Raw genomic sequence first — 14,456 nt, 5'->3', positions numbered from 1 at the left:
TTTAATTTATACACTTATTTTGGTTGATTTTTATTAAAAAATAATAATTTATTGCATCTCTTCTATCGAATATTTACCTTCCTTTACAGTCTTTGATCAAAACACATTAAAACGAGCATGGAAAACGTGCCATTGATGTAGTAATTGAGAAGGTACTCTTATATTACCTTCATTTCCTTCAAACAACTTTAACAAGAAAAAATGTTAGTAATGACATCTTTTCTCATTCTTCCCCTCCATTTCAATCTTTGAATTCATTGAGTTGATTAGGGTCAAAGTTAGGTGAGTTAGGTTATGTCTTTTGGCTTCTAGGATCTGTACGAGCTGTGCTAGTTTAGTTAGCGTGTGTGAAATCTGATTAACTTGACTTGTTGGCTGTTTATTTTGTTTTGTGTTTTCTCCCTTTTTTATATATATGTATGGTGTGTTTTAAAATTTCCTCTTAGACACAAAACGTAGGTTTGAGTGTGCAAAATAAAACCACCCCTTCTGTGAACCCTAAAGCTTATTGGAGAAGTTGAGAGTCCCACGTTGGAAAAATCATAGAGACTCATATTCCATATAACATAGATGAGTTATTTCTCTTATTATCAATTGATTTTGAGATAAAAAACCATAGTATCAAATTTAAGAAAACCTAGTACATTCAAACTTTTTGGAGGGAACGGGGGGAGAGTTTTGATCATTTAAAAATATTTTTGCTTTATTCGTTCTCAGCCCAGAAACAAACACAACGTTAGTAACATTTTTTTGTAAATTAAAATTGTGGAATCAGGAAGATTAAGTTCTATGTGTGAGTTCCACAGTTTTCGGTCCATCAGAAAGCTCCCACGAAATTCAGAATGAGAGCCATCAACCCTTCTCTTCCATTTCCTCCTTACCAAACTTTCCCCAATTTCCTTCCTCCAAACCCTAACCCTAATTCCCATATCCATGATTCTTCACATTCTCAATCTCAACATCCTCCTCTCGACTTGTCTTCGTCCTTTTCCTCCCTCAATAATCTCATCCATTTCGCCAACCAAACCCTTCAATCTCTCTCCTACCTCACCCCATCTGATTTCGCGAACCATTCTCATCTCCTTCACTGCCATTTTGATCGTCGCCACCGTGTCCCCCCGCATTCTCTCTTCCGCCACTCCCTTCTCTGCCCTTCTGCTTCCCTGCTTCCTATTGACCCCACCCAACTTTTTCAATCCTTGCTTTACCCCCAAACGCTTCATTCATCTCGTCAATTGGTTAATGAAAACCGCTTCTCTCAAGTTCTCCCGGATTCGGATGCAGACCTTTGCTTTTCTCTCACTGATTATTCTGATGCCACTTCCAATTTCTTCTATGTTGATTGCCCTGGCGTCGTTGCCTTGTCTAACCTTGATGAAATGTCCAAAGTCTTCACACTTCCCCGTGTTTTGGCTGTTCATTGTGCTAATTTTGTCGGTAATGACCATTTCGAGATGAATAGTACTTTGAATGGGATACGAATACTTCCATCTGACTTGTGGAATCTTAGAAGTGAGGTAGAAATTTGGAATGACTATCCCAGTAAGTATTCGTTTGTTGTGCTTCGGTCCATATTGGGCTCAGAGATGGCTTTGAACAGCCATTTGATGACATGGATCATTGAAAATTCGCCTCGGTATGGTGTTGTTATCGATGTTGCTTTGAGGGATCATATATTTTTGCTGTTTAGGTTGTGTTTTATGGCAATTTATAAGGAAGCTTTGGGGTTTCAAGTTGCGTTGGAAAAAGGTAATGGAATGGAGGGTGAATCAGGGAATAGCTGTTTTAAGTGTCCGATTTTGATTCAAGTATTGATGTGGCTGGCATCGCAGCTTTCCGTGCTGTACGGGGAAACAAACGGGAACTTCTTTGCTGTTAACATGCTTAGACAATGTATACTAGATGCTGCATCGGGGTTGTTGCTTTTACAGTCCGAACAAAAATCTACGGAGAGTCTGACTTTAGGAGAGGGTTCTCATGATCTGGAAATTAGTTGTAGTGACACACAGAGTGTGAAGATGAACGAATTGGATCAGAAAGTTGTGAATAATGGCCATGCGGTCAATTGTAGTGTGATTCTTGTGTCCCAAGTTGCTGCAGCTGTTGCAGCATTGCATGAGCGTTTCCTACTTGAAGAAAAGATCAAAGCGTTACGCTTTGCTCATCTGCAAACTAAATATCAGCGGTATGTTACTTCTACAATTACTAGTTCTGTTTTTCGTGTAGGTACTAGTTTTGATCAAGTTGATGTTTTCCTTACTGTTATGATTGTGATATCATGTGTACAACAAATTTATGCTTGTTGTCTATTTTGGGAAGAAAAATAGTTGTTAGAAGACTTTAAAGGTAATGGGTCTACATCCATTGTGGTCTCCTACCTAGGATAGTAAAATTTTGGCAAGGGTTCATGTGAAATGCATGGAAGTGTTGACTTTCTTAGATATTATGTGAAAAAAATGACCAAAGGTGGGTCCCTTCGAGGACATACGGTATAATTGGAATGATGCAGAGAAGATTAGCATGGTCCCTATCACCCTGTGCAAGGATGACATGCACAAAAAAAGATGACCAAAAGAATTCTTGAGTCTCTGTCTTTGGGGCATAATACAGATAAAGAAAACTACAGAGGAGGAAAGTGAGGCAGCCTCTTGATTTTATTGATTGTAATTTCTTAGGGTTAAAACGAAACCTTTTCTATATAAAAAAAAAAGTAAACAAAACTATAGATTGAGGCATTGAATCTAACTTCAATCAAATTAATAAAGATTAGAGTAGTTTACCTGAATTTGTAGAGTCTCAGTTATTTACCCCATGCCTTTGATTTTATCAAAAGGATTTCTGTAAAAAGAAATGAGGATCTCACTTTTCAGGTAGGCAATTTTTGGAATCAGACTAATCCATTCTTAACTATTTTAGGGTTTCGGAGTATAATGATATCTTTCAAAGAGCTTGTGAAGAGCGCAAGAGACGTTGCAACTATAGACCTATAATTGAGCATGATGGACTCCCAAAGCAGCAGTCTCATAATGAGGTATTTCTGAACTCTTTACTGTTCTGGTTATTAATCATGCAGTTTTTAATTTTTTCTGCCTGTCTAGTTTTTCTGTTCATCTATTGATGATTTTAAATCTCATGAATTCTTCCTATTGACTGCTCTGAATTGGGATACCATGGGAATAGAACATAAAAATTTGTAGATTCTCTAATTCCAACGGAGCTTATGAGATGGCTGTTTTGTCATTCTTATCTTGCATTTTGTTCACCTCCTTAGTCCTTCCATATTATTTTATATAAAAAAGAATAAACCTCCTGTGGCAATAAATGATGAAGCAGCAGCAGCTGGCAGATTGCTTAATGTTCAGTGGCCCATGATGTTTCCTGTCTGTTTGTTTATAAAAAGCAGGATGCAAACAAGACCAAAACAAGGGAGGAATTGTTGGCTGAAGAGAGGGATTATAAACGTCGAAGAATGTCATACCGTGGAAAGAAAGCAAAGCGATCAACTTTACAGGTAACATCTTGTTAGAGTTATCTCTTGTAGGATGATTCTTATTTGCTATGATGAAGTTTTGCCTATATTGATGAAAAGGGATGATTCTTATTCATATACTTCAACCTTGCTTTTGTTATCTCTCTATTCTGTAATAGTTATGGGCATAGGGTCTAACTGTGGCATGCCAATTCCTTTTCTTATGATCTTTTATGGAAAAATATGAGATTATATATGTTTTCTAGCTTCTGCTTCAACTTTTGCCACCAGAAGTTTCTATGTTAGGTGATATCCTCACTCAAGTTTTTGCTAATTTTACTTTCCGTGGAAGGTTACAAGAGATATTATTGAGGAATACATGGAGGAGATTATGAAAGCTGGAGGAATTGGACGCTTTGTGAAAGGACCTGAAGAGAGAGGAATAAAATCTGAACAACCAAGTGATCACAACCTTACAAAAAATATTACTGCTGACGTGCACACAAGAGGAAGCAACGACTCATATGGAGATGCCAGACATAGCTCAGGTCATTCCAAGAAGCAGTCTAATTATGATAGTAGATACTTGGCTTCTGAGAAGCCACAAAAAAGTCATTATGGGCACTATGTCTCTCCGGAAGATGAAAGGAAAATTTCCAGTAAGGACAAATATGATCGAGATCACTATCATAGGTTCTTAGATCAAAGCAGTGGTCCTAGCCAGTCACACAAATGGAAGAGATATCCTAATGATCGAGATGATGAGGTGACAGCAGAAACCAGGCATCATGAAACTAAAAAGCTGACTTCTAGCAGCTCCCATGGAAGATCATCTTCATCCTCAAGATCTGGGGGTGGTTCAAGTGCAAGGAAAGTTAGCAATAAGTTGAGAGCCAGTGATAGTTGGAAGATGAACACGGCTGATAATCATAGTTCAGAGCATTTGGTGTTTAATTCATTTAATGATAGGTATACCCCATCTGATTGTCATGATGAATTGGAAGATGAGTACTCCACTGTCAGCAGATTATCTAAGTCCAGATGAACTTTAATTTTATGATCATTGAATGATGGGAAGGTGTGCTGCATGCCGTGCCATACTTCTTAACCTAACAAATCTCTACCTTGTGGTAAGTTTTTCTTTTATGCTACATCCCAAGAATCTTTAGCTGTGCGTTCTTCTATTACGGTTTTTTCTTTAACATTTTTGTTTCACACAACCTTGCAGCATGAAGTTTTATCTGGCTTGAGAAATTTATCCTCACCTGTATCCTCCATAGTATCCTTGAAGTTTATATCCCATTTTCTTATACATTGAATCTGTCTCAATCTCTACTCTTTCATTTATGTTTCTGAGAGATTTGCTACTAACTTAATGTTGCACTTGCATTTATTTGATTTACATCATCATCGTATAAAAGATACCAATTTTACATCCACTTTTTCTGTTCTGGGGTTGTCTTATAATTCTCGATTAATTACGAAGACAGATTAATGAAGTCGTCAGAAAAATGATTCATAAATAACATTTTATGGAGGGTGCAACCAACTGTTAGTTATGGTTATGAAATTACCATGTTATACGGTTGTTTCTTTTTGTACTCCTTGTTTGCTATGGTTTACACATTTTGGTGTTGCATCACTTGACCTTTACCTCTGCTTTTCGGTTGCAATTGGAGTTGGTCATTCAAAATCTTGTGGAAAATTAAAAAAATGATATACTCAGAAAAAAGATCGTAGAGTTTAGGCATTATAAACTGGTTAGTGAGGCAATATCATTGAATAAGCCAAACTTGTTTCCGGTCTCTTCCTAGTGAGATGAAAAGTAGTATAAGCTTTGGAGGGCTTATTGATGCATAATGATTTCACTTCAAAAACTTACTCATGTTCGTTATGGAGTGGTATGAAAGATTAATCTAGCAACTTAACAAACATTTTAGGCAATTACACTCAGTACTAGAACTCAACCTTATTACTGATATTCTATTAGTTCTAACTTTTGTATTGCATTTAGTGTTTTGATCAACAGCCCAGTTTATCAGTAAAGTATTGAAGGCAGTCTGGTGATGAATTTGATCAGAGACCTACAACCCACAGCGTTTCAGATCGTCTGTTGCAGGTTGCTTCATTCTACATTTATGCTCACATCGTCTGTTGCAGGTTGCTTCATCCTACATTTATGCTCACAGGAATTTCAGCACAAACAAAATTATCGTACTGATCAGCATTTGTTATTTTGTTGTTCCTATGGAAAATTATTAAAATATGGGCATGTGGTAATTCAATGACATAAACATATGCTGCAACCTTACTAAAAAATTGTTTTTTGAAGAGTTTATCTTTAAGATCTTGGAGTTTTGCTCGAAAAACTCGAGCAGTGAGATATGGTCTATCTTGTGGTCGTTGTCCCAGTAAAAGCTCATCTTGAATTTCTATCCAATATGAATTGCACGTCATTGTAATAAAAAGATCAGGTTTTCTAAATCGTTGTACAAAGGCCATTGCATCTAAGTATCGTTGTCGCATATCTCTTGGACCACCAACAAAAGTGCTAGGTAATACTATTTTCTTTTCTATTTTATCACCCCTTGTTTCCACTGCATTAACATCTACCAACCCTTTGTACAACTCAACATAGTTGTTGACAAACTCACTTCCCCTAGAAAAATACTAAGAATATACATTTACTTTATCAGCGTTTTATATGATTTCCACATACAGAGACATTAATTTTAATCTTGATATATACCTCCGTAGATCTCAACTTTAACATTGGTTGCCATAAATCGTAGGATTATTGTTAGCATAACACCAAAATAATTTAAACATAAATAATAAAAGCTCCTTAAAGATTTGGATACTAGAAGAAATTTGGCTTTTAATGTCGGTTTAAAACCGACATTAATTGCCTTTAGTGTCGGTTAGCAACTGACATCTATGCTAGCGTTATTAAAGGCCTTTAATGTCATTTTTGCTTTGATGTTGGTTTAAAAACAACATTTGGGGCTTCATTAATGTCAATTTTAAAAGCGACATTAAAGGTTTTTAATGTCATTTTAAAACTGACATTTTTTATGATGTTATTGAAGGTCTTTAACGTCGTTGGCCTTTGATGTTGGTTTAAAAACGACATTAAAGAACCCAACAATGTCGGTTTAAGTCTTGTTTCTAGGTCCATTTTGACAAATTTATTTTTATTAAATTGTTGCATTATTATCCATTTTTTATTTATTTCGACAATCAGTTAAAAACCGATATCATTATTTGATAAATATTTTTTCTTACACCAACAAATAAATAAAATTAATATTATTTTATAAAATTATAATATTTCTCTTTTACATATGTATATACATAATGAAATTTTAATATTATGTTTATATATACATTCTACAACAATTACATGAGACTTAAATAAGAAAATTCTAAACGCCTTCTCAGTCTTCAACATTCAACGATCGCTTGACTATCTACACAATCGCATAGCTTTCAACCCGATATGACTTCAATCATTTTACAAACAATATCTAATCAACCATTTAATCTTTAGAATTCTAACAAGGCATATTTGGAAAGAAATGTGGAATAAAAACGTTCTTAAACACTATCATATAATTCAAGTAAAAGATAAAAACATTTGAAACTAAACCGATTAGCCAAGTACATGTAACAAAAGGCTACAAGTATTGACCAAATTAAATAGAATAAATACCTTAAAGATCAAGCTCCACAACAAAAGAATATGACAATTATATAAAAAATGTGACAATTCACAAACCTAGGCTCAACTCAAGAGTTGGGCAGATATGCAATATTTTAGAAAAATGACCCCAAATTCATACACAATACACATGCAAGCTAAGCACCAAGAAACATGCTACCCACCCTCACTTAAAAAATTTACTTTCTCCTCAAACCTTTTGGAAAGAAAAGTAAAATGAAAGAGAGGAAAGGGGAACAATGTACTTCCCTGTTTGCTTGGTGGAAAGCTTGCCACGAGAAATCATTAACTTCTTTATAGTATGCAAGATGTGCTTTGGGTAAGATTTTATTCCGGTAAAAAGAAATGAAAATTTCATAGTTTTATTAGAAGGTTTGGTTTGAACTATTTTTTAAGGATCTTTCTATCATGGTAAAGTTTGGTTTTGTCCTTATGGATCTTAAAGTTGTCATAAGAATCAAGTTTATGTTCTTCTAACTCACTAAGTTCTAACAATATATTCTTGTCGGCTTCTTCAAGAGATAAATTGCACTTTTTAATAGCCCAAAAAGTTTTGTGTTCTAATTCTACTAGAAGATGACATGCTTTACCAAACATTAATTAAATGGTGTTGTGTCTATGAGTGTTTGTAATTAGCTGACCTATAAGCCCAAAGTGCATCATTCAATCTAAGGCTCCAATCTTTTCTATTATGATTAATATATTCCAACCTTGCACTAGAAGATGACAAGACCATCACGTGTGACACATTTCTCCATCATACAAGTAAAATTTCAATAAATACAAACTTCATTTTATACCCTCAATAAAAAAAATGAAAGGTTCGAATCCCCTAGCCAAAAGAAAAGATTACTCTTGGAGAGGAGCAGGTATTATGTGAGATTTAACAAAATCTATCCAAATAAATAAAAAGAGGGAAAATATTTGTCCAGCTGTTTGTATTCTACCCTGTGATCAGAATTCAATAGTTTATATAACAATTAAGAGAAGTACTAAATTGGAGAGGAGCAGACTCCAAATGTGGAATCACAACTTCTATAAACCACAACCATTGTGTTCTAGTTTCTATAATGCACTCAATCCTTACAAACCGTGTGATGCCTAAATTCATTCCTAAGATGAAGTTTTAAACTCACAAGAATTTCCAAACACAAAACAAACACAACCTATAATATGAGTAAAAGATTTAATAGAATTAAAATACCGCTAGTTTGTTACCATCAATCTCAGCTTTCACAGACTGCACACCTAAAGAATAAACAAAAACAAAAACTAGAGCCACATTAATGGTATCAGATTAATGTAATATAGAGCCTTGAAGAAGAGATGAAAGAAAAGGAGATGGAAGATGGAGCCTGGAGGATAAGAGAAGTGCAAGATGATGTTGAGATGAGGATTTGATTGTCAAGGAAACACATAGATATTAAGAAGAGGTAGAGTTTTTAAAACAATAATATGAGTAAATGAAAGTTTGGCCAAATGGTTGAAGATGAAACTATGCAATAAGGCCCAGAACAATCAGATAAGAAACCTGTGGGATATCTCAGCACATAATATTCAGCAAACACATATGAATATGATTTATATATAAACTACAAAAAATTGATCCAAACTTTAACCGATGCCAACAAATTTCAATCTACAGAATCGAAGGTCAAAATATGAAAATTAGGCACTTCCTTAGGGGTTTCTTTTTCAAAACCACAAACATGGACTCAATTAATTTGTTGTATAGAAATGGTAAGAAAGCGAAGAACAAAAGGAGGAAAAACTTGGACAAACCTTGAGGTTGAGGAGAATGAATAAGTCTCAACATCAGATTTCAAATTGCATTCATGAAAAGTCTTTTTTTTTTACAAATGAAAAGATAAAAACATTATATAGCCTTGAAGAGATTCTATTCTAATTAATGAAAATACAAAAAGTCTTTAAAACATTAACTAATTTTTTTATCTAATTTCCAACAACTACCTTTAATACTAAGCTATTAATGGTAGTTATCCTAACTTGTTAAATTAAAAAAAATGAAAATACAATAAAAATGTGATGTTAATTAAGGCATGAGGTCTTCAAATTGTTGGCTTCATGGAAGCTTAATGTCTACCTCATAGTCCACTTCAATCGATAAAAAGATTGACCTTCAAAACTCCAAATGATCCTTCTTCTCTTGTATTAGTATGTGGCACATGACATTCACGATAAACCGACCCTATCCATTCTAGTACATGAAGAATGAATGATTGGTTAATCTTTGATGCCTTCGATCTTGTAATTGGTCCATATGGAACATCATGATTCTTTTCAGTTTAGATCATATCAAAGTGATATTTAAACGATATTGATATTTTGGAAAAGAAGTTGGAAGAAAGGAAGAGAAGATGAAGATTAAGAAAGAAAGAAAGAAAAAGAAGATGAATAAAAATATAAGAAAGAAAATCTGGAAGAGAAGATGAGTTGAAGAAATCTGGAAGAGAAGATGAATAAATCACAAACAAAAAGAAGAAGAAATAGAAGTATGAATCATTTGCAGTATCAGGAGCAAATCTAAAATTTATGAAAATATTTTACCGACTTCCTTGTTTTTTTATTTTGTTACATAGATCGTAAATATTTTGAAGTTATGTAATATTTATGAAAATTGACCTTCATTTTTTCTTATCTTAACTATACGTAAAATTTATCCATAACAATTAAAGTATTGTTTTCGAAAATAACAGTATATTCAATAAAAAAAATTAATGAATATCCAATCTAAAATTTTCATGATACAATAAATATACATACTTTCACTCCCAACATAAATATTTGAATTACATAAGCCATGTCTGCACGTTAATATATACACATTCAAACCTAATATATTGTTCGTAGCGCTGTTTCCTCAGAGACAAGCAGTGGGTTGAACTTGACCAACTACAATTCCTCTTGCATTGTTACATCTAGCTTCGGCCGTTTGATTCTTATACGTAAGACTTACATTCTCTAACTTTATTCCAATACATGGATTTGTCGGACTACAATCAAACATGATTGCAACTTTAGTGGTTGATGTTCCCTGGATGTCTTGGTATGTCACATTACTAATTTTAATTCCAGAAGCCTATAAATAATATAGACATTAGGAAAAATAAAGTTTATATAATTGATGATTAGAGCATCTTAAATTGATTAAATTCATACCTGGCCTGGACAGCCTTTGTGAGTTGGACAATAATTTTGATCGATAACAATTGGATTATGAACATTGTTCATTACAATGTGCTGGAAAACAATGTCAGTAGCAAACCCATTGCTTGGCTTCCCCCATGTTTTGATTCGTACCCCATTTTCAGTGCGTGAAAATACAACATTCTTTATCGTAACATTTTGCACCCCAATCTCTTTTACATCTTTTCCGAGACTACCAATGCTGTAAATTAAACCAACAAAATTATTGCCGAAACATTATTTTACAAGAATTTACCAATAATTTATTATATAAATTATCATAATAATAAAAAATATATGTTTACCTTATTCCATGCCCAGGTCCGCAGGAAATATTTTGAATTTGTAAGTTAGAAACACCAGGACCAACTGAAATGCAATCATCTCCAGTTCCTATCTTGGAATTTATAATGGTCACATTAGAGGATGATTGCACATGAATTCCGTCGGTATTAGGACTATTACTCGATGCTGAGACCCTAAGGCCTTTAACCATCACATTTTCGCAGCCATTTATGGCTACATGGAACATTTGGCTATTAAGTGATTTTAGGTTATTGACCACCACATTTTTTGAGTTGGAGAATTCAAGGGTCTGTAATCCACACAAACACAAGAGTCAACAAATTTAATGAAGAATATACATAAACCAATTTGATACAAATTGATTAGTTAATTTGCATACCGTGGCTCCAGTTGGGCAAAGAGCGTTATAAGAAGAATTCTTGCAAGCCCACAACGCAGCTCCCTTTCCATCGAGACTACCACCTAAGATAGTCATTCCATCAACATGCCTAAACACAACCCAAGCCGCAGAGTTTCCAATAACTAGATAGTCAGAGGGAGCTTCCATACTGCCATCAATGCGAAAGATGATTGCCTTGTTCTTGCAAGGTCCGCTGAATGTTACATTTTGAAGGCAATATCTTCCTCGTGGAACATAAATAGTGGCCTTTTTTGTGGAGGCACAAGCATTAGTCCATGCCGTTTGAAATGCTTGTGTTGAGTCAGTTGTTCCATCACCTTTGCCTCCAAAGTCAACAACGTTGTAAGATGATGCATCAACAAAAGTACTCCAACTGCTTAATCCAACTAACAAAATCAATGAAAGCAAACTATGGTTGTTGTCAAGATGGATGATCGCCATCTTAATAAATTTTTCTTACTTTCTCCAAATGCGTTGCGGCTGTGGGAGAGAGAAAAAGGATGATAAAGTAGTACGAGTATTGATTTTGTGAAATAAAAGAAATTGTGTGGTGGTATTTATAGGATGATCATCTTTATATATATATATATAAAACATAATATCTTTATAAAATAATAAATAATAAGATAGAGTTATGTTGTCACCTCATTTTTTTTATTTTAATTATTGTAAGGAAGATGGCCAAGTAAACCGAGTGGCTTAAACCCTAAGAATAATTAAGAAATTAGTTTGACTAAGGCAACAATTTTTTAGATGAAAACAAAAATCTTGAAAACTAGTGCAAGGATGTTTTATAATGTAATTTCTGATTGTGTATATATGTATAGAAGATATAATTAATCTCATAATGTGATTGGGACTTAGATATTAAGTAAATTAATATTGACACTAAAACAACGATTTTAGGTTGAGACAATGGTGTATGTCTAACACAAACTAAGGCCACGGTGTTTATTTAATTAAATAACAAAACCAAAATGGTTAATTATTGCATGTATTTGAGAATCATTTTGCATGTGTTACAAGCACACTACAGCCTCCAGCTATCACCCATTTTACTTCAAACTATTAGCCACCGAAATACATTATCAATTATCAATACATCTCAAACCCTAACTCCAACTCCTAAACTAATAATTTAATATCTAAATTTTAGTTGGTAACGACTTAATTTCGGATAATTTATATAAATATAACAAAATCAAATATTTATTATTGTATTTTCATAAATTTTAAATTTGTTGTTGAATATTGCTGATCGTTCGTCACCTATTTCTTTTTCTTTTTTTGCAATTTATTCATCCTCTTTGCGATTTCTTCATCTCATTTTTCAGATTTTTATTCTTCTATTTTTAAACGATATATTCTTCTGTTTAAATCTCCTATTCATCTTCGTTATTTTCAACAAGATTCTTTGGACCTATTTCACACGATTGTTTCAATATTTTTCTTCATCTTTTTTATTCTTGAGAATATCAAGATTGTTTAAATATTGTTTTAAATTATCAACACGATTGTTTACCATGATCAAAACGATTGTTTAAATTTGAAGTCTTTTTCACATCGTGTAAAATAACTTACACGATTTTATATCATGATTTAAACGATCGCTCCCATAGTCAATACGATCGTTTAACATGATCATATATCATGGTCAATACGATTGTTAAATTTGAAGATTTTAACCATTGTTTACATTGTACTACTACACAATCGCTTACCATAATCAACACAATTGTTTTCCATGACCAACACAATCGTTTGACATTGGTCAACATAATCGTTTAAATTTGAAGCATTTTTTCGTCATTAAAAAGAACTACGCGGTCGTGTATCATGATCGAAACAATCGCTTACTGTAGTCAACACGTTCATTTAGCATGGTCAATACGATTGTTTACCATGATCAACATGATCATTAGATTTGAAGTTTTTAATGATCATTTACATTGGATTACATGATTGCTTATCATAATCATTGCGATCATTTATATGGTCAACATGATCTTTTGCAATGGTCAACACAATTGTTTAAATGTGAAGTCTTTTTTCCCATCATTAAAAAATAACTACATGATCGTGTATCACACGATCTAAACGATCGTATATCATTCATTTATACTGTAATATACCATCATTTAAAAAAAGATTACTCATGCGCGCGTGTGGCCAATTAATCGCGTGTTGACTAAGGTATTTTTTGAATTTTCCATTGTGGGATTTTTTCGTTTTCAAAGTTGTTCTATATAGTATAAATATTTTACTTGTTTGTTATATTTTTGTAAAAAATCCCTTTAATCATTGTTACATGTTTTGACACGTTATTATGATTTTTGGTTCCATTGTTCTACTTAAAAGGCCATAATAATTTGTATTTCCACAAGTTATCCTTACTTCATTTCTTCTTTTTGTCATATTGTATTGAAAAGCACTTAAAATCCTAGTTAATTAGGCGTGAAAACCTATGTAAGGTGCATTCTCTTGATATTATAAGTTTGCACTAACAAACACATATTTTGATCATTTATCTCGCATTTTGACTTCATTGTTTTACCTAAAAGGTCATAATAACTTGTATTTCAACTAGCTATCACCTCTTTGTCCATCAGTCTAACCCCTTAAATTAGACTCATATAGGGAGCATTTGTAATTGGAATTACCCAAATCACACAAGTGAATTGAGAAAACTTTCTCCTCAAATATCCCTTAAATATATACTAACTCTTGCATGGCTGCCTTGAGACACCTTTTATTTGTCATTTTTTTAAACTCTTGCATGCTTGTACATCATGAATGTACTTCAAAAGAAACGACCAAGAGGGCTAAGTTCACTTTGTCGCATGGAAAGCAAACTTACTCGCAAAGCCCTAAACTTAAACCATGTCTTTCCTTGCCACACACCTTCTTAGGAAGCCTTTGCCAGTGTGCCTTGCTTGGCCACATGGTGCAGCTCGTTTAACACACCTTTCTCGCCTAGGCAAGCTTGTCAACCTAAATGCATGGCTCTCCTCGCCTAGCATTTCTTGGTTGGCTGCATGTCCTTATCCTTAAAGGTTTCCTTGACATGGTTGGCCTTCCAACCATGTTCAACTTCTAGCAACATGTCCAAAATGCCTAGCTTATACTAGTAAAAAACGAACTTCTTTCGTTCTCATTTGGCCACCCACTTTCAAACAAATCTTTCAACACTTTGAACGAATTTCCTCTTTTAACTTCTTTCTTTGAAAACCAAATCTTAACCTATTCACAACTTTACTTGGGTATCCATGAAGTAATTAGGGTTTACATGTCAAATAACACAAGTAGCCTTTTTCCTCAATTCTCTCCTCTAAATTTCTTCCAACCTCTACAAT

At 33.8% G+C, this 14,456-nt stretch overlaps 2 protein-coding genes and 1 pseudogene across 4 annotated transcripts; 2 read left to right on the top strand and 1 right to left on the bottom strand.

Moving 5' to 3' along the window:
* Window positions 1-743: 743 nt before the first annotated feature.
* LOC101218930 (U11/U12 small nuclear ribonucleoprotein 48 kDa protein) lies at window positions 744-5,953 on the top strand. 3 transcript variants are annotated; one of them, XM_031887153.1, is made up of 5 exons: window positions 744-2,185; window positions 2,917-3,031; window positions 3,401-3,511; window positions 3,822-4,599; window positions 5,484-5,953. In XM_031887153.1, exons 1-4 carry the CDS (start codon window positions 843-845, stop codon window positions 4,512-4,514), a joined length of 2,262 nt encoding a protein of 753 aa, XP_031743013.1. In that variant the 5' UTR covers window positions 744-842; the 3' UTR covers window positions 4,515-4,599; window positions 5,484-5,953. The 3 variants fall into 3 exon arrangements, with proteins under 3 accessions (XP_031743013.1, XP_031743009.1, XP_031743015.1); XM_031887149.1 differs by having other exon boundaries at window positions 4,698-5,953; XM_031887155.1 differs by having other exon boundaries at window positions 746-2,185; window positions 3,404-3,511; window positions 4,698-5,953.
* Window positions 2,471-2,581, top strand: LOC116401841 (annotated as a pseudogene).
* Window positions 5,954-9,929: 3,976 nt separating the features above from the next.
* Window positions 9,930-11,606, bottom strand: LOC101210846 (polygalacturonase). The gene is made up of 4 exons (XM_004142552.2): window positions 11,083-11,606; window positions 10,703-10,992; window positions 10,371-10,599; window positions 9,930-10,290 (listed from the first exon to the last, which is right to left on the bottom strand). Exons 1-4 carry the CDS (start codon window positions 11,542-11,544, stop codon window positions 10,072-10,074), a joined length of 1,200 nt encoding a protein of 399 aa, XP_004142600.1. The 5' UTR covers window positions 11,545-11,606; the 3' UTR covers window positions 9,930-10,071.
* Window positions 11,607-14,456: the final 2,850 nt, after the last annotated feature.

The sequence above is a fragment of the Cucumis sativus genome, chromosome 1 (assembly GCF_000004075.3).
Source record: "Cucumis sativus cultivar 9930 chromosome 1, Cucumber_9930_V3, whole genome shotgun sequence".
In the NCBI taxonomy this organism is placed as follows: Eukaryota; Viridiplantae; Streptophyta; class Magnoliopsida; order Cucurbitales; family Cucurbitaceae; genus Cucumis; species Cucumis sativus.
Note: the sequence above shows the minus strand (reverse complement) of the source record. Positions and strands in the feature narration are given on the sequence as shown.

What these genes read in the sequence shown, in the direction of transcription:
- LOC101218930 (XM_031887153.1), top strand. Translation starts at nt 843, where the DNA reads ATGAGAGCCATCAACCCTTCTCTTCCATTTCCTCCTTACCAAACTTTC. An exon ending in CTGCAAACTAAATATCAGCG is followed by an intron (nt 2,186 to 2,916) that starts GTATGTTACTTC and finishes TAACTATTTTAG; the next exon opens with GGTTTCGGAGTATAATGATA. An exon ending in AGCAGCAGTCTCATAATGAG is followed by an intron (nt 3,032 to 3,400) that starts GTATTTCTGAAC and finishes GTTTATAAAAAG; the next exon opens with CAGGATGCAAACAAGACCAA.
- LOC101210846 (XM_004142552.2), bottom strand. Translation starts at nt 11,544, where the DNA reads ATGGCGATCATCCATCTTGACAACAACCATAGTTTGCTTTCATTGATT. An exon ending in TTTGCCCAACTGGAGCCACG is followed by an intron (nt 10,993 to 11,082) that starts GTATGCAAATTA and finishes TGTGGATTACAG; the next exon opens with ACCCTTGAATTCTCCAACTC. An exon ending in GGACCTGGGCATGGAATAAG is followed by an intron (nt 10,600 to 10,702) that starts GTAAACATATAT and finishes TTTAATTTACAG; the next exon opens with CATTGGTAGTCTCGGAAAAG.